General features: G+C 46.9%; 2 protein-coding genes, 1 long non-coding RNA gene and 9 other non-coding genes across 13 annotated transcripts; all 12 read left to right on the forward strand.

Moving 5' to 3' along the window:
• Positions 1 to 1,994: 1,994 nt before the first annotated feature.
• LOC105091513 (uncharacterized) lies at positions 1,995 to 5,610 on the forward strand. 2 transcript variants are annotated; one of them, XR_837373.3, is made up of 13 exons: positions 1,995 to 2,126; positions 2,463 to 2,512; positions 2,788 to 2,872; positions 3,200 to 3,250; positions 3,353 to 3,492; positions 3,598 to 3,633; positions 3,794 to 3,846; positions 4,127 to 4,177; positions 4,356 to 4,390; positions 4,602 to 4,638; positions 5,025 to 5,074; positions 5,316 to 5,346; positions 5,488 to 5,610. It is a non-coding gene; the product is annotated as an uncharacterized LOC105091513 (long non-coding RNA). The 2 variants fall into 2 exon arrangements; XR_837374.3 differs by lacking the exon at positions 3,353 to 3,492 and having other exon boundaries at positions 1,997 to 2,126.
• Positions 2,596 to 2,671, forward strand: LOC116155553 (small nucleolar RNA SNORD26). The gene has a single exon (XR_004139437.1). It is a non-coding gene; the product is annotated as a small nucleolar RNA SNORD26 (small nucleolar RNA).
• On the forward strand, positions 2,953 to 3,022 carry LOC116155552 (small nucleolar RNA SNORD27). Its single transcript, XR_004139436.1, has one exon. It is a non-coding gene; the product is annotated as a small nucleolar RNA SNORD27 (small nucleolar RNA).
• On the forward strand, positions 3,454 to 3,528 carry LOC116155551 (small nucleolar RNA SNORD28). The gene has a single exon (XR_004139435.1). It is a non-coding gene; the product is annotated as a small nucleolar RNA SNORD28 (small nucleolar RNA).
• LOC116155557 (small nucleolar RNA SNORD22) lies at positions 3,884 to 4,011 on the forward strand. The gene has a single exon (XR_004139441.1). It is a non-coding gene; the product is annotated as a small nucleolar RNA SNORD22 (small nucleolar RNA).
• Positions 4,221 to 4,287, forward strand: LOC116155549 (small nucleolar RNA SNORD29). The gene has a single exon (XR_004139433.1). It is a non-coding gene; the product is annotated as a small nucleolar RNA SNORD29 (small nucleolar RNA).
• LOC116155554 (small nucleolar RNA SNORD30) lies at positions 4,456 to 4,525 on the forward strand. Its single transcript, XR_004139438.1, has one exon. It is a non-coding gene; the product is annotated as a small nucleolar RNA SNORD30 (small nucleolar RNA).
• Positions 4,756 to 4,824, forward strand: LOC116155555 (small nucleolar RNA SNORD31). The gene has a single exon (XR_004139439.2). It is a non-coding gene; the product is annotated as a small nucleolar RNA SNORD31 (small nucleolar RNA).
• LOC116155556 (small nucleolar RNA SNORD22) lies at positions 5,115 to 5,240 on the forward strand. Its single transcript, XR_004139440.1, has one exon. It is a non-coding gene; the product is annotated as a small nucleolar RNA SNORD22 (small nucleolar RNA).
• Positions 5,611 to 10,535: 4,925 nt separating the features above from the next.
• LOC116155561 (U2 spliceosomal RNA) lies at positions 10,536 to 10,726 on the forward strand. Its single transcript, XR_004139445.1, has one exon. It is a non-coding gene; the product is annotated as a U2 spliceosomal RNA (small nuclear RNA).
• A 1,285-nt stretch (positions 10,727 to 12,011) lies between these two features.
• Positions 12,012 to 17,161, forward strand: WDR74 (WD repeat domain 74). The gene is made up of 11 exons (XM_031459423.1): positions 12,012 to 12,164; positions 12,245 to 12,351; positions 12,439 to 12,560; positions 14,188 to 14,263; positions 14,398 to 14,544; positions 14,709 to 14,810; positions 15,750 to 15,850; positions 15,936 to 15,991; positions 16,339 to 16,484; positions 16,568 to 16,624; positions 16,922 to 17,161. Exons 1-11 carry the CDS (start codon positions 12,101 to 12,103, stop codon positions 17,108 to 17,110), a joined length of 1,167 nt encoding a protein of 388 aa, XP_031315283.1. The 5' UTR covers positions 12,012 to 12,100; the 3' UTR covers positions 17,111 to 17,161.
• A 94-nt stretch (positions 17,162 to 17,255) lies between these two features.
• TEX54 (testis expressed 54) lies at positions 17,256 to 17,742 on the forward strand. Its single transcript, XM_064492244.1, is given in 2 exon segments — positions 17,256 to 17,400; positions 17,403 to 17,742. Coding segments are annotated over 2 exon segments (408 nt in total). The 5' UTR covers positions 17,256 to 17,303; the 3' UTR covers positions 17,714 to 17,742.
• Positions 17,743 to 17,770: the final 28 nt, after the last annotated feature.

Below are 17,770 nucleotides of genomic sequence, written 5' to 3' on the forward strand. Positions count from 1 at the left end.
TTATCTATAGTTCAAATTATTTAGCTTTGCATTCCAGGCCCTTCTCATCTGGCCTTCCCCAGAAATCTTTTCCAATTTTTTACTCAATGATTCCTCTTCAGTCCATATTTCATGAATTATATTCGTACACTTCCTTCCTTTTCCAGCTCCAAGACTGTTGCTCAAATTGTTTCTTTAAGTTGAATTCCCTCCCTGCTCTCTGTTTATCTACCCTTCAAGGCCCAGGAACTCCATAAAGCAGCCTCCAGCTCCCCTACCCACACACAATCTCCCTAGCCCTGTCTACTCTGGACCTTCGGAATTTTCCATAGCTTATTTGTTTCACACATTTTGTTACAACTTTTCAATCACGAACTTGAACCAGCGCTTAATAGTTACTGAATAAATGAATTTATTCCATCCATATTAACTTTGCTCAACTTAGAATTCTTTCAGTACTTGCGTACTGTGTTACCTGTCATGTTACTCTGGGACATGCATGGGGGATAACACTGCCCTCCAGAGGAATGAAAATTGGTTCTTGCAGAGGAGGGATGGGGGCAGAAAATCCTAGATACTAATTAAAAAAGGTTTCTGAGGGGGGAGGGCATAGCTCAGTGGTAGAGTGCTGTGCTTCTCATGCATGAGGTCCTGGTTATTAATTCCCAGTACCTCCATTAAAAAAAACAAAAACAAAAACAAAAAAACCTAACCCCTCCCACCCCACCAAAAAAAAAAAAAAAAAGTTTCTGGCCCTGCTAAGGTCCGCAGTCCCTAAGCAGATACACAGTATTTCAATGGTATTACAATTTCATGAGGGAGATTAGAGGGGGAAATGTCCTTTTAAGGATCCAAAGAAGGGGAGACAATTTTTTTTTTTAATTTTGAGAAACTACCCAGGGATCACGCCATTTGTTTCCCACGTATTTGCTTGCTCCCCAAATACCCAGAGAAGTGTGTCATGATGGCAGTAAAACAGAGTGGTCAACAGTACAGGCTCTGGAATCAGACTGCCTGGATTTGCACCTGGGCTCTCATACTTCTTAGCTGGATAATACCAGACAAGTTATGAACCTCTTTAGGCCTCAGGTTCCTCATGCCTAACATTACCTTAATAGCTCCTTCTAGCGTTGTAGGATTAGGTGAGGTCCTACAGAACACATAGTAAGAGCTTAATAAGTAATTATAAAATGTGCAAACACTAGGTGTTTGCCACAAACGACTAATAAACTAATACTGGTTGACTTCAAAAACAAGTGTCTTAGGCGACTGGAACCACCTTGACAATCTGGCGGGTATTGAAGGCTGCTCTGCCAAGCTCTCTACACACCAAGAGTCCCTCATCTATAAAACGGGGTTATGTACCTACCTCATGGAATTTGGGGGACTAAAGTATAATTAATTCACGCAATGCGCTTAAAAAGGCGCTTCCAATGTCAGCTAATGTTAGCCGTAGTAGATTTTCTAGCAAAATCGGACCAGACAGCAGGACAGAGATGGCCAGCTAGGGAAAACATCATCAGACTGTCATAAAATTTCAACAGCATCTACGGCCTGATTGACGTTCCCGAAACAGCTCCATGCAACGGCTCGAGCTCGGCCCGGAGCCCAGTAGTACCTGAGTCGCCCCCTGCGCTGGGACCCTGAGCACCAGGCCCAGAATGCTCGCTGGGCGGCTGGCGTGGAACCGAGGCACCGCCGGTCGAGGTTTCGGGAGGCTAGGGGTCCATGGAGTCGGACCCTGCACACGGGTTTAGGTTGTGTGTAGGCAAGAGGGGCTTAGGGATGGGTGTGGGGGCGGGCGGCTGTGACCGTGACGTGCCGCCAGTCCCAGATCCGCGCGACGCAGGCAACTCGGGGCCACAGCCCCAGAGAAAGGCCGTAACACAGTTCCCGCCGCAGTGTAATAGGCGCGCCTGCGAGCTCCCTAAGACGCATGCGCACCTTTTTCGCGCCGCAATTCAGGGCGCGCGCACTCCAAGCCCACCTTCCCTGGAAATCTCTACCCACAACTCCCCAGGGGCGCACTTCCTCTCCTTCTGCGCCTGTGCACGTCCTAGTCCCGCCCCCAAATCCCGTAGGCCTCTGCGAGATGGTATTTAAGTGTCTCGCGGTAGGCCTTCGGTCTCATTCTTCCATTGTTTCCGGTAGGTTTTTGTTTATGGTGCGTTAGAAAAATGGTTGCGTGAGGGTGCTGTGTTTTGGCCTTACTCTGTTGCACTTATTGGGCTGATGAGGGAGGGGAATGGGAATTTGGCGGTGGCGTTGAGGCCTCGAAGCAACAGGGGCTTTGTGAAGGGCAAAATGGCGATGGCGGCTAGTGCCAACGGGCCTCTCTGTGATGAGAAACTTCACAGACCTGTACTGAGCTCCGTGAGGATAAGAAACTCTGACGAGACGGGCCCTGTACAGCAGTTTTAGCTCCGGAAAAGAAAGCGTTTGCGAGATACGCTAGTGCTGACTTAACGTCCTCTTGTCTGCAGGGTTCAGGCTCACGTCGAATGCTGAAGGGTTGTAAAGGGCTCTCGTTAGAGTAAGTGCTCGTGGCCTGCCTTTACCACTGTTTTCTTTTCTAACTACTTCATTGTCGGGGGTATAGAAAGTCTGTGGTATGTGCTACGGGGATGATTTCAAAACTTGAACTCTCTCTTTCTGATGGATTAGTGGAGAGAACATAAAAATTCTGAGTGGCGCCATCCGCAGCAGATGTTTGGGCTTTTTAACTCTGAGGTGTTAAAGTACTAACATGGGACAGTTAGGCTATGAGATGTAAAAGTGAGAAATCTTCGGTGTTGTCTTCTTTTTCAGATGTGGTTTAGTTCAAAAGACTACAGGTTGGAGAATGGGACAAGGCTTATCCCTGTGTAGGTCAAACATTGCAGTGATGCCCCAGGTGGGTGTATTATGCTTTATGCAATTATGGACAGGGACACCGTGTCCGGATGGGACTTGTTCATTCAGATTGCACTGGCCACTTCATGATGAATGTAAAATGACAAGCATATGCCTGAACTCAAGTGATGTCATCTTACTACTGAGAAGTGGGCCAAGAGTACTCAAGGGTCTTTTTATTTGCATTCTTCTGTATTGAAGGATAGTCAGTTTGCAATGTTGTGCCAGTTTCTGGTGTACTGTATGTTTCAGCCATACATAACTCAGGGGTCTTTAATGGCTGTTCTTAACATGTAATGCCTCCCTTTTTTCCCTTTTCTGTCTCCAGCATCTCATCACCAATCACAAGGAATTCAGCTGCCTCCCAGGGTGAATACAGGTAATTTTTCAAGTTAGAGGTTGGGGGTGGTCTCTCTGGTGTTCCCCACAACCAGGAGAGCAAATGGTCAGTGGAGCAGTGTTGCTTTTTTGCTCCTTCCAGCTTGTTCCTCTTGGAATGATTTTCCTGGGGAGGGAGACAGCAACCCAGCAAGCAGCAGTTGGTTCTTGTGAGGGTGTGCTCTTCCCTCACCACATGTCACTGTCAGATGATTTGAATTGATAATGCTGATCCTCTGTGAGGTACGACAGTTATAGCATGTTAGAGTTCTGATGGCAGTTTCTGTTTAATGAAAAAGTTTTACTCTTATAGTATTTTTGAAATAATCATTTGCTCCCTTTTTACAGGTTGTCCTGATGGTGATATATTCATCTATCTTAACAGTAAGTTGCTTCCCCAATATGGCAAATCAGCATATGTGAATCAAACAGCTTTACCATTGGTGGGGTTTTTGGTTGTTGCTAAACCCCTTTCTGGTTTCACTGGCTTTTACTGATGTTACTTGATTGCTTATATTTTATATTATCTTTCTTGATTTTCTAGATGCCTATTGATCTGCTCTGGGTAAAATTCCTGGAAAGAGTTGAGAGTAAGTGGTGAGTACTTGTAACCTTGCTGGTTGTAGCTTGTCAGTGCCAGTGAGGAGAGCAAACATCCTGTCTTACCCCCTGTCCCAGCCCCAGAGCCAGTAATGGTGAACCCACTGGGGCTGACTGGGAGAGAGGATGAAAACTTGTTCCATATGGAACAGTCTGAGGTACACCAAATATATGTGGATAGCGTTTGCTTAGCTTTTCTTGGTTTATACAGTAATCACAGCTAGAATAGTTTTGACTGTTGCAGATACTTTGCTGATTACATGATTTTCTCGTGCAGAATCAGCTAGTTCCTGCATACTTCTTTCTGGAAAGCCTCCAGAGCTGAAAGGTTAGTTGATTAATGTCTCTGGCTTATGCCACCAAGTAGGCAGTTTCTATGATGAATCAAACTAGCTCACTATGATTTAAACAATGAAAAGATATGAACACCTGAGAAACTGGAGAAGATAGCAGTGGGGTATTGTGTTGAAGGAACTTTTGTCACTCATAGCTTTATCCTTCACTAGGTACCGTTGCCAGTAACCTGCTTGTTTGCTCAAAGGTGAGTGGTTTCCATATACATTGGTGCATGCAGCATACTAAGTAGAAAAGCCTTTTTAGGCATCTATATGTGATGACTTACATGGAATCTCGTTCGGCTGATGATTTGCTGTTGAGACTCGGAAATCTGATTTTCTAGAACAGTGGTTTAGGTGGGAACAACTTTTATTGCAAGAGATAACCATCACTAATTTAGTCTTGTCCTGTTTTAGTTCCAGCACCTTGTTTGGAGCCTGAGAATGATTTGAGGTAAGTATATTCAAGAGTTACCAGTTTTTGTGTGGCACTTTGGATAGTTGTGCAGACACTACTGGCATAATCCAGAATCTGTCTTTAGCCATTTAAGAACCATTTGACAAATTCTCACTCACCTGTGATGAGTTCGATACCGCCCCAGTCTGATTACTATGACTGAAAGGTACTTTCTGAGCTGTGAGTTTGCCTTGAAGTGAAAGGTAACAGTGGGACATTACCTAAGTAGGTTTTCTAGGCAGTAGGAAGCCTTTTGGACTAGCTATTGGTTTTTATAAAATGTTTGGTGTTAAGACTTAGTCTATATAGATATGCCTTTTCTCTAAGCAACAGGGATTCCTGGAGATGGTTGAGAAACTTAGTTCCCAATTGTTCTTTTGCAGGGGAAAGGTAAAAGCCATATTTCTGCTCAACTCCAGTCTGAAGTTAAGAGGTAAAGTTAACTTGAATGCAACATGGGTCAAGTTAAAATTTCCCAGTGAAGAAACATTCATATGTCTTACCTCCTGTTCTGGTCCCAGAGCCTGTAAAGGTGAACCCACTGGGACTGGCTGGGGGAAAAGAGGAAGGCTTGTTCCAGAAGGAACTGTCTGAGGGATCATTAAGAATTTCTAAACATGGGAATGGTGGAAATAAATGACTGATGGAAAAATCAATTGTACTTTTTTTTCCAGGTCTGAAAAAAAGAATAAAGCACATATAATAGTAGGTATCTGTTCATGTACTTGTGTTAATAGGCTATGATAAATGGAAAAATACTTGGAAGCAATCCTTTTAATGATAACTGGTTTAAAGGATATCCCATTGTAAGCCTGTCTAGTAAGAAGATTCACTTTTTCTCTACAGGAGTTGACTCTTGGAGGACGTCAAAATTTGGAATTGTCAAGCCATTATATAACGTAGCTGTTGAAATTAGCATGCAATCATTTCAGCCTTTGTAAATAAAAGTTTTTTTCTTTTAAACCTTCACTGATTTCCTGTGTTTGAGTGGGCCTAGCTGAACAGAAGGAAATAATCCTAGAGTTTTTTACTGACTGCCCTGTTTACAGTCTGGCAGTTTGCCTAATGCTGGATTATCTGGCCCTGGGAAGCATCACTCAAGGAACCTTCTTAGACCTTCAAGGAGTTTTCTTTATATTTGGCTGAGGAATTCTGCATGACAAATTTCCTGGGTTTGAGTGATCCATTTTAACCATACCTTAAAATTTTAGTAGACTTGGATAAAGGCACTAGGAGCTGACGAGGCATGGCATTTAGGAACAGAAGATTGATTGTCAGGTCTTGGTATTTCATCACCCCCTTTCTTCACATGAATCTCTAATATGGTTTCTGTGGAGTGTAATTGCCCTTTGAGATCAGGCCTACAACCAGAATTTACTGTATCACTGCCCGCTTGGGTACATGGCTTCTCCATATGCCAGTAAATTGCCACTGCCCAATGGCCTTCCTAGTGTAACCTCATCTGCATTTTGATCTCTGCAGCCACCCTTGCATTCTTGCTCTTCTAACTGTTAGAAGAGTCTCTTATTTTCTGATGGAGTTCTCTGGGTTCCACAAAGGTGATTTATTCAGGGCCCTGCTCAAGTTACTGCTGGGAAGCCTCCCTTGACTAATTTAGTCTGTTGTGGAGTAAATGGAATAACTTCTGAAATGATCTGTACTTCCTCTTTGTGCCTCCCATGAGAAGCGTACTTCTGTAAAAGCTGCAGCTTTTACAGGACATGTACCGGGGTACTCAGGTGAACATTTGTAAATGCAGTGTTGTCAAATCTTTGCTGCTTAATTGGCCCTGGGCAAGTAAGTGTATAGTAAGAGCAGTGGCAATGCAGGATTATAGGGGGTGGTATCTATGGTTGGTCAATGACTTAACCTTTGGAGCAGCTAGTCCAAAAGGCAGAAATGAGAGCCAGTAAATAAGATTATTTGAAATAACACTGGTTCTCAGCTAGGGGTGATTTTTGCCCCCTGGGGAACATTAATGTATGGATGCATTTTCAGTTGTCATCATTGGAGGTGGGGTATACTACTGGTAGGTATCTAGTGCATAGAGGCCAAGGATGCTGCCAAACACCCTACAATGCATAGGGCAGCCCCTCAACTCCCCAAACCATGTTACCCAGGCCAAAATGTCAGTAGTGCTGAGTTTTGAGACACTGAGGTACATGATATATGCTAACAAAGAATAGCAATCTGATGTAAGAAGGGTGGTCAGGGAAGGCATCTCTGAGGAGATGGCATTTAAGCTGAAACCTACAAAAGAAGATGGGGCTGAAGGTTCCTGGCCGAGGAAATGGCAAATGGAATGAAATGGAGTGATTCCGAATGTATTTTGGAGGGAAAAGCAACAAAATTGCCTGATGGAGTGGATGTGGGTGTGAGGTAAAGGGAGCACACAGGATGTTCCAGAGTGGGCAGGTCAGAAGGGAATCATTTTGGATATACTGAGTTTGAGGTGCCTCCTGGACACCCAAGAAAACAGGCATAAACGTCATAGGGTTTAGGAATGCAGGATATGGGCCTCAAGCCAGGTGTCCTGGGTTTAGAGTATGTCTTTGCCACTTAGTAGCTGTGTGACCTAAAGAAAATCATCTAACCTGCTGTGCGCCAGTTTCTCCATCTGTAGAAGAGGGAAGATGATAGTACCTATTTATCTCTATTAAGGTTGTTAATTCATATAAAAGCACCTGGAATTGTGCCTGGCACCACGGACCAGGTTGGGGCTCAGATGTCACCAGGTGATGGATGTGAGGGAAAGTCAGGGCACTGGATAAGATCATTTCAGCAGACTAAATAGCAGTAGAGATTTTAAATTCCTAGGAGCCAGGGAGCTAATACAAATTAGCAGTGAGAGTGGGTTGGTGGTCAAGAGGAGAGCTAGTGCCTCTTTTCTAGGACCTGCCCAACCCCAACCTCGAGAGTTGCCATGAGAAGTGGGCCCAGGGTAGCCAATCTTAAGTCCTGGAGCCAGGGCTCTCTGGGACGGACAGCCCTTGGACAGGCCTGCCCACAATTCCCTCCAGGACCTCCGGATCCTGTTCCTCCACTCAACGTGGCTCCTTTTTAGGTGTTTGGATACCTTCAAACAGGTTCTCCTATCTCTTTAGGGCTGTAGTTGTTAATTTGTGGGTTAGTGAATGGGCCTCAGGGGCCTCTAAGAATCTCTCCAGAAACTGCAAAATTGTGTAAGGCAACTATGCATTTATTTGGGGAAAGCTTCAGCAGGTTCTCAGAAGGGTTAGGTGATGTAATAAAAATTAAATACTTTGGATTGACTAAACATTTCTTGGACCTGCTGCAATATTGTTTTGATTTTTAAGTTTATAACATCTTTCTCTTAGGTGCACTACAAAAAAAAAAGTCTAAAATTGTCTAATCAATTTATAAATATGGAGGAATGTATCATTAAAAAAACAGTTTAAAGAGATAAAAGGGGATGTAAATTGGGGAGCACTGTAACAATGTAATAACATGCAACAATGTAACTACATATAAACACAATATAATGCCTTTGAACACTACTTGACAATTTATATCAGTTTCATGAAAATATTGTTACAAAATTTAAATGTACCCAGATGGAAAGGCCTTGCTTTGCTTGTCATCAAAACCAGCGACTCTCTGTGAACTCTTCCATTTCTCTCCATCTCTGTCACAGCCACACTTACCCAAGCCACCTTCATCTCTTATGTGGAGCCTTTTCTCACTTTTCCAGTAGACTTTGAACATCACAAAGGCAAGGTCCACTTTGTATGTCTAATCTTGCTTATCATTGTAGGATGTCTGCTCACTAAGTGTAAATAAATGGGCAAATGGTCCCCTAGGGACCAAATGGATTTCCAAGTTCTTGGGGTCCTTGCTGTCAGCCTCCTGTACCCACACATCATGAGGCAGGGGTAACAGTAGATGAAAGTAAGGGAACTCTTTATACTTGCCTTTGCTTCAGAGGAGGAACAGGGCTACTGCCAACGTGATGGCTAAAACCCAACTGGGAAAAGCCCACTAAAAGATGTCCTCAAGATACGTGGCTGCAGCTTGCGGGGACAGACTGAAGCCTGCCCGGCTAGGGGGCTGTGGCCTGCGCCAGGTTGGGTCTTGCACAATTTAGAGAAAGTGGTGATTGAAAGAAACTGAATTTTGCTTTTGCCTCTGTATTATTTTACTGCTACTGTAACAAGTTAGCACAAACTTGGTGCCTTAAAACGAAACAACTCTTACAATTTTGGAGGTCAGAAGTTCAAAATGGGTCTCAGTGGGCTAAAATCAAGGTGTACTAACAGGGCTGCATTTATTTCTGGAGGCGCCAGGGGAGAATCTGTTTCTTTGCCTTTTCCAGATTCTAGAGGCCACCCAGATTCCTTGGCCGATTGACCCCTTTCCATTTTCAAAGCTAGCAATGGATCATCAAATCGTTCTCATGCTGCATCACTCTGACAGTCTCCTGCCTCTCTCTGTGATCTTTGTGATTATGTACATGGAGCCCAGCAGATAGTCCAGAATGATCTCTTCTAAAAAATCTTAATTTAACCATATCCACGAAGTACGTTTTGCCTGCCATGTAAAGTAACATAATAAGAGGTTCTAAGAATTAGGACAAGGGCATGCGGGGGCACTAATTCTGCCTGCCACACCCCCTTAATTCAGACCCTCCCTGGAGGCTCTGGGTTTATTTACAGGAGCATGTAGAAACTGCTTCTGTTTATTAACAGGCACAGTGCTGAGACACCTAATTCTCTAAAATCACGGATTATCAAGACTTTGCTAGTTGAAATCGTATCAGTGAGAATGGAACATTCCACTCTTGGATCTCAGCCATGCTGGTCACTTTGACATAAAGACATGGCCTCTATTTCCAACCCTGGTACAGAGATCAGTTAAGGAGGTTTGGAACAGAACGTTCCGCGTTTACATTAATATGGTTTCCAAGGAAACAGGACTTCCAAGTCCCTTCTCAGCCAGGGCCTGACATTAATCCCTTTCGTACAGCTGGGGGCTTTGCTCTGAACCTCTAAAGAATTGCTTCTTTTACATTTGACCTACACTGTCCTCACCCCTTCTCCCACTGGTGGTTCTTGGGTTTAGGAATTAAGAGGCTCCGAAGTCTTTCTCAGGACATCTTTTACACCGTGCTGTGCGACGGTGGGTGTTGGATGGTATAAATGGCAAGATGTAAGTGGGGTAGGGGTGGGTGTTACAGATCGGTGAGGCAGGAGGGGCAGAAGGGAGCCAGGAGCCCCAAGATGTGAGGGGAACATAGTCCTAATGGCTAACCTCTCCTGTCTCCTTGGGGCTGAGCCCAGTGTGTCCTCAGTTCTCACAACCACCCCATAAGCGTGTTATCATTCCCCTATTTGACAGAGGAGATAGGAGCCTAAGCAACATATCTCCTGTCATCAAATCAGGAACTGGCGAGCCGAGATCCCAATTCAGTTCTTTCGAATCCAAAGCCTGTGCTCGGGAATAGCGGCCTCTCCAAATAAATGTGGAGAGGGGCGCCGCTCTGCACCGTCCTCAGCCGACTGACATCACCGCTCTGCTGCCCCAGGGAGCGCCTAAAAGCCTTCAGGCTGGGAGACTAACGCCAAAGTCTCAGAGGAAAAGAGACCTCGCGGCCATTGAAATCACATCTAGTATGAGGACCAATCCCAAGAAAGTGAAAGAGCAAAGGGGCGGGTTTATGCAAAATACACCGAGCGTGAGCGGGAAGGCGAAGCAGTAAAGAACACTGTTTAAGGTTTGTTTCCCCAAAATGTAGCTATTATTATAAGTAGAAATAATGAGAAATTGACTAAGCATTACTGCACATCGGAAAAAATCTAATGACTGGGAACTCAAAGTCACCACAATTGTAAAAGCTATAGTAGGTATAAGCCTGGCCGTGATCAAGGAAGACGTTTATCGCTTCTCGGCCTTTTGGCTAAGATCAAGTGTAGTATCTGTTCTTATCAGTTTAGTATCTGATACGTCCTCTATCCGAGGACAATATATTAAATGGATTTTTGGAGTTAGGAGTTGGAATAGGAGCTTGCTCCGTCCACTCCACGCATCGACCTGGTATTGCAGTACTTCCAGGAACGGTGCATCCCCTTCGGGGGAAACTTTCTTTAGTGGTTTAATAAGAGACAGAATTTTTGTTTTCTTCGCGAGTATTGTAGGTCCAAGTGTACTAGGCGAATAGTTGTGAAAATTACAAAAACTTTTACGGGATGTGGATTTTTAACGGAGGTAGTACACATTCGTTTACTCTCGTTGTCTTGTTCAAGAGCTGTCATAGACTTAAAACTTACCTGGCAATTTCATTTACAAAACTTGTACCATAGAATTGTGTTTGGATTTAGCCCTTGTGGGGATAATGAAACTATGTACTCTTAGTGTTTAATGCAGGTGAGAAGTTAAAAATACTTGTTTTATTTTAGCTTTTAGTTGTACGTTATGTTAAACGGGGAGGTACCGTCTGGTTTATAGTCTTAACTCCAGCTGTGTGTCTGGTTTTGTGAGAGGGGGCAGTCCAAAAGAGAAATGGGGTATGTCCCGCAAGATGAAGAACTACAGAATTTTAGGGGAAGGGGAGTTTTAGGTTTAATTTGGTTTGAAGTGTAATAGATTCAGTACAAAGAGAGCTGATAGCGAAGAGGTCAACGTGAGGTGAACTGAAGATGCCGTTAAGATAAATGCGGACTGTTGTCAGAACTCTTACCGGCAACACTGCAGCTGAGTTGGAGATCAACGCTGCTTCTCTGTGGAGGACTTAGATCTGCCAGGCAGGAGGGGCATGCTTTTATTCTTATTGATACAATTTCAAACAGCAAAGTTTCTGATAGTCTGATTGCAGAGAAAAAAATTTCTCCGTAAGAGAACTGTAGTCATTCAAAGGGGGCCATAATGATATTTTAAAAAATGCAGTTTATCCTTGGGAGAAACATTGTTTCTGTTAATTCTGCAGATTTTCACTCCCAGTTGGTGCTAATTTTTACCATCAGCAAACCTTTCAATGTGAGGAAGTAAGACATTCTTACCTCCACCTTCCAAAACAGAGATGTTTTAAGATCATCGGTTTCATTTTCTCTGATTTCTTTTTGTCTTTTTATACTTGACGTTGAAGACATGCACCTCGTTAGCAATTTGAATCGTCCCTGAAATGGGCTTTATTTTCTTGTTTAAAAAAAAAGTCATGCTTTGGAGCAGGGAGACGGACTAGGACCGGCTGGACCCAGCATCGCGGTTCAGTTAGGATGTGTTTCACTCCAATTCTAAAATGATCAAGCTATTGTTCAGATCTCTACAAATAATCTCCACATTTCGTTTCTGTAAAAGCAAAACCAGATGGTCCCGGCAGGGAATTTTTACTTTTCCGGTTTTTTAAACTCCCAGCAATAGCGTTATTCCGGATTGGACTCGGCGCGCGCCGGTGACGTAGACGCTGCGCCGGAAGTGCGAGCGGCGAGAGCTCCCGAGCTCCGTTATGGCGGCTACGGCGGCACGCTGGAACCATGTGTGGGTCGGCACCGACACCGGCATCCTGAAAGGTGGGTGGCGGGGCTGGGCATCGGGGACTGCGGGGGTCGCCCGCTCCCACCCCAGCGAGACTGACGTCTGCGTCCCACAGGGGTGAACCTTCAGCGCAAACAGGCGGCGAACTTCATGGCTTCAGGACAGCCGCGGCGCGAGGAGGCAGTGAGCGCGCTGTGCTGGAGCGCGGGCGGCGAGACTCAGGTGAGCGGCCGCTGCCTGGGCCGGAGCTGGGGGGTTGGGGCGCGGCAGCCTCGTTCTCCTCACCATCCTGCCCTCCTCTGCCTGCAGATCCTGGTGGGCTGTGCCGATGGGACAGTGAAGCACTTCAGCACCGAGGAGGGCAGGTTCCAGGGCCAGAGGCACTGCCCTGGAGGGGAGGGCACGTTCCGAGGCCTCGCCCAGGTCGACGGGTAAGACCGAGCCCCTTGTTTGCCGAACACTCAGGTCCTAGGGAGAGCATTGAGGCTCCCACGGGACGGCCGGATAACGGCAATCAACCGTTAGGTGACACGGGCCTAGTCTGGGTGACAGGGACCTTTGTTCTGCTTTTGTTAGTTCATCCCTATAATAAGCATTTATTAAACACCTGCTGAGTTATAGGCCTTAGGCGAAATGCAAGGGCTGCAGGTAAACCAGACACAGTACCTGCCTTCATAGAGTTTGCGTTCTCGAGGGTTTTTCTTTTGGCTCCATAACCTTTTGGGTGACCCTAAGCAAGTCATTTAATAGTTTCAAGTATGTTTTTAAATGGAGCCTAACAACTACCAACGAGGTGGTGAACCTCTAAAGTAGAAGATGGGAAAGTGCTGGGTTATAGGCTTAGCTTTTTTTCGAAGGTGGAGAGAGGCTGGGAACAAGCTGTGTAGGTTTGGTGATGTTAATTCTGACAGGTGAGATCTAGAAGGCACTGTGGGAGTGAGACATTTGAACTGGGCCTTGAAGGATGGGTAGCATTTTGGCAGATGGAGAAAGGGGTAAGGACATCCTATGAAGAAGCTACTGCCTGAGCAGAGGTCAAGCATTGGTGCCGGGCTAGAGGGTACATCATGAGCAAGATAAATAGCACTTGGGGGTTGAAACTGAGGAAGCACTTTATTTTTCACTTTTTTTTTTTTCACTTTTTGTTAATGTTTTTTTTAAATGGAGGTACTGGGGATTGAACCCAGGACCTCATGCATGCTAAGCATGCACTGTACCACTGAGCTATAGCCACCCCCCTGGAAGATAAAGGGCTTTAAGTGCTCAGCTGAGATTTGCATTTTGTAGGTGGTGGGGAGTTACTGATTTTTGAGCAGGAAATGCTATGGTCAGAGCTGTGAGCCTGCAGAAACATGTAGGATGGATTGGAGAGGGAGCAGCTGGGAGATTGTTTCCACAGCCCAGGCAAGCCCAGAGCCTGAACCAAGGTGAGGAGGGTGTGCAGATATGAGAAAGAGCCTAGGCTTGGGCTGTGCTGATCCTGGAGAGAGACTTGCTTGGGCTTCATGGGAAGCATTATTTCAAGGAGAGGTTGACATTTAGCATCTGAAACCTGGAACAGGGAACTTGAGAGAAGAAACTGGTGGTTGACTTTGGCCAGACACTAAATCCAGAGCAGTCCCACTTCAGTCCTTTCAGAGCTACCGATCCTGACCCCTGGAAATGGACTCACTATTCAGAAATACCAGCAGGGCCTGGTGCCCCAGAGGTAGCTATGAAATAGCAAATGCTCTCTGCTTTGGAGTGTCACAGACTTTGATTTCCATCTCTGGTTCTGACATTTAGAGCTGAATGGTGAATCTTTTAATTTCTCAGAGCTTCAGCTTATTCACCTATAAGACTGATAAACCCTCATCCTGTTGAGGAAATTAAACAACAGTCATCAACCCTGCCTGGCCCCGAGTTACCTAGAGGCTTCCTTGGGAACAGGGCTGCTAGGAGGGAGTCTCGTTCATGTGAATTTGGCAGTGGGTCATCTGGAGCCAGGGAACACTTTTATGCCTTTTTTTTTTTTTTTCTCCTTTAAAAAACCTAACTCTCTCTTCCCTTTGCCTGCAGAACCCTCATCACTTGTGTGGATTCCGGGATTCTTCGAGTCTGGCAGGACAATGACAAGGAGGCATCCCCTGACCCAGTGAAGTTCCCCTGTCCTGATCCTGATGGGTGGGGAAGGTGGGACCCAGGGTAGGAACCAAATGAAGGCTTTGGGAGAGCAGGATTGATGACTCTGGAACTGACTCACATCTCCCCTCTCATCTCCCTTTTCAGCTCCTGGAACTCAGGGTGGGCCCTGGGGTGTGTAGGATGCGCCAAGACCCAGCACGCCCCAACATAGTTGCCACGGGTGGGAAGGAGAATGCTTTGAAGGTGTGGGACCTACAAGGGTCAGAGGAGCCTGTGTTCAGAGCCAAGAATGTGAGTGACAATAGGTGGGGAGGGGCTGTGTCTGAGGCCAAGGGAGGCTGAGACCACTGACTATGAGTCAGAGTCCTGTGGCTTTAGAGGATAAGACAGTTGGTGGAAGGAAGGGGCCTGCTGAGCCCCTCACAGCCCTGTCCCCCTTCCACCTGCCCCACCAGGTACGGAATGATTGGCTCGACCTGCGGGTTCCCATCTGGGACCAGGACATACAGTTCCTCCCTGAGTCACAGAAGCTCGTCACCTGTACAGGGTACCACCAGGTGAGGCACCACCCCACCCTATCTCTTTCTGGGCTTAAGCAGCCTCCTGGAGAAACAGCCTTGCTGTGCAGTCTCAGTCCCCACCATTCAGCATAGCCGCCCTCATCATCTTTCCATCCCTAATCTCCTAGAAACGGGACCACTTCCCCTGTGTGTCCCAACCCAATGGCTGAGCCAGTGACCTCCTACTGCATTCTAGGATGGACTTTCCTGAACTGTGATTCTTCTTTTTCCCCTCCCACCTAGAAGAGAGGATAGTAGGGAGTGTCTCCTTCATAGTAGAATCTCATGGAGCAGGTGTCAAGAGAATTGGGTTCTAGTCTTGATGCAGCCTCTGATTTGCTTTGGGACCCAAGCCTGATCCTCTGCTCTCTGGCCTCAGCTCCTCAGCTTTGAACCCAGGCAGTCTTTATGGGAAAGGCCCGACTCAGGATCTTTTAAGCTGGTCTCATTTGAAGTCCTAAGACTGAGGCAGGACAGGGTCACTGTATTTACTGTTTCCTTTGCTCCTATATACTGAAGTTTGATCTTGATGATATACCTCTGCTCAGAACACACATGAAGGCTTCCTCTCTCCTCCCTTGTTCAAGCTTAACTTCTCTGCTTAAAATTCAGCTTCTCTGACAATTGGACTGACTTGCTTTCCCACCCTAAGAGGGGAATATGGATGGATGGAATGCTCACACATGCAGACCATGGGAATGCTGCCAGCCCCCAACCTGAGGGACCGCTCCCCTCAGCCCTGTTCATTCATGCTCCTAAGCAGCTCTGCTGTACACCCCCAACACTCAAAGAGGGGTGCATTTCAAATGAGAAAGTTTCTCTAAGAGTGGGTTGTAAACAAGAGAGCAGTGTATGAAGGAGGGGGTGAAGATGTGGAGGAGCCAGAGGGGGTGTGTGGAGTGAGGGTACTATTGTGATGCTTCAGTCTTCCTCCAGGTTCGTGTCTATGATCCAGCCTCCCCCCAGCGCAGGCCAGTCCTCGAGGCCACCTATGGAGAGTACCCACTGACAGCCATGACCCTCACTCCTGGGGGCAAGTGAGTGTTTAGAAGGCAAAATGGGGCTTGGGAAGGACTTCAAGGGGCTCCTGCTGATCTCATCTGCCTCTGGTCTCCTCCTTAGCTCCGTGATTGTAGGGAACACTCATGGGCAGCTGGCAGAAATTGACCTTCGGCAAGGTGTGTGGTCTAGGGTGCCTTGGGGGGGGCAGGCGGTGGTGGGGAAGGGGTGGGGAGGAAGGGCAGGATTCCCTTTGAGGTAGTACAGTGCAGTGGTTGAGGCCACTTTCAGGTACCAGATTGCCTGGGTTCAAATCCTGGTTCTTCCAGAAGCTATATGACCTTTGACAAATTACTTTGTCAATTTCCTGTGCCTTAGTTCCTTCACCTATAAAATGGAGATAATGGTAACTGCCACCTCAGCGTTATGTTAAACTTAAATATTGAAACAAAGTGATTTGACAGTAAACATCCAATAAATGGTTGTTAGCTGGCGAGCTGGCACTGATGCCTACCCCTTTCCCCAGGGCGCCTACTGGGCTGTCTGAAGGGGCTGGCAGGCAGTGTCCGAGGGTTGCAGTGTCACCCTTCAAAGCCCCTACTAGCCTCCTGTGGCTTGGACAGAGTCTTGAGGGTACACAGGATCCGGAATCCACGGGGCCTGGAGCATAAGGTGAGAGCCTGCTGCCTCCTTTGCCCTTCTGTTCGTTTCTATTTCAGCAGGCGTGGCTCCTTAAGGCTCTTCATCTTTTGCAGGTTTATCTCAAATCTCAACTAAACTGCCTCCTCCTGTCAGGGAGGGATAACTGGGAGGTAAGCAGTTGGGTCTGGGAACGTGGCGGCTAAGGGCACAGGTGTGGAGTTCCCTGTGAAGAGGAAAGGGAAGCAGCTGGCTCAGACCTGGGATTGTCCATCCACCTGCCAAGTTACTTAATTTTTCAGAGGGGTGTTAATATATTGTTGACAGGGTTACTGCCAAGGGTGACACGGGAGCATGGATAGGAATGGTTTCCAGCAGCAGGAAATAAAAAGGGTGGTACCTGGATTACTCCCCTTCCTGTGGGTCTGTTATTATGCTCCTGACTCCTAAGCTCTTCTCCCACTCACCAGGATGAACCCCAAGAGCCTCAAGAGCCCAAGAAGATACCTTCAGAAGACACAGAGACAGATGAACTTTGGGCTTCCTTGGAGGCAGCTGCCAAGCGGAAGTTCCTGACCTCATCTGATTTGGAGCAGACCCAAGACGCTCTCCAAACCAGACGGAGAAAGAGGAAGCGGCCTGGGTCCACCAACTCCTGAAGAGCTTGTGCTCACTTTATTTGTAAATAAACACCATAATACGCACCATGACCCTGAGCCTTCTGTGATGGGAGAAAGGAAAGAGGGGTCGCTACTCCCAGAGCTGGGGTGGCGGGAGTATTTGACGTCACAAAAGCAAGACCGGGAGCCGGGGAGCTGGCGTGGGTGGCGGAGTGCGGGGCTGCGCGGGGCCATGGGTTGCTGCCAAGACAAGGACTTTAAGACTTCGGAAGAGCAGACCAAGGAGGCCGGGTCAGACGAAGCCGAGGAAGGTGGGACCAGAGACACAAAGGGGGCCCAGGGAGCCGGGAGTTGGGGCTAACCCGATAGGACCACCCGGAGGTTGGACTGGGCAGGGTAGAGCTCAGCAGCCTCATCATCCTCGCAGGCACCGAAGGGGTCGATGCGGACTCAGAGAACCAACGGAATCGCAGGTCGAACGAAAGCCTTCTGATCACAGTGCTATGGCGGCGGCTATCCATTTTCAGCCGTCGGGGCTCCTCGCGGTCAAACAAGAGGCAATCAGGCCAGTGTCAAAAGCAGGCGGGTGTGTTCCAAGAGTGCAAGCGGAAGGGGATCCTGAAGGAGCCGGAGAAGGGGTGACACTAGTCCTGCTCTCAGTCAGTCCCAGCCTCCAGAGAATAAAGTTTCTAACGTATA

This window comes from Camelus dromedarius, chromosome 12, assembly GCF_036321535.1.
Source record: "Camelus dromedarius isolate mCamDro1 chromosome 12, mCamDro1.pat, whole genome shotgun sequence".
NCBI classification, from domain to species: Eukaryota; Metazoa; Chordata; class Mammalia; order Artiodactyla; family Camelidae; genus Camelus; species Camelus dromedarius.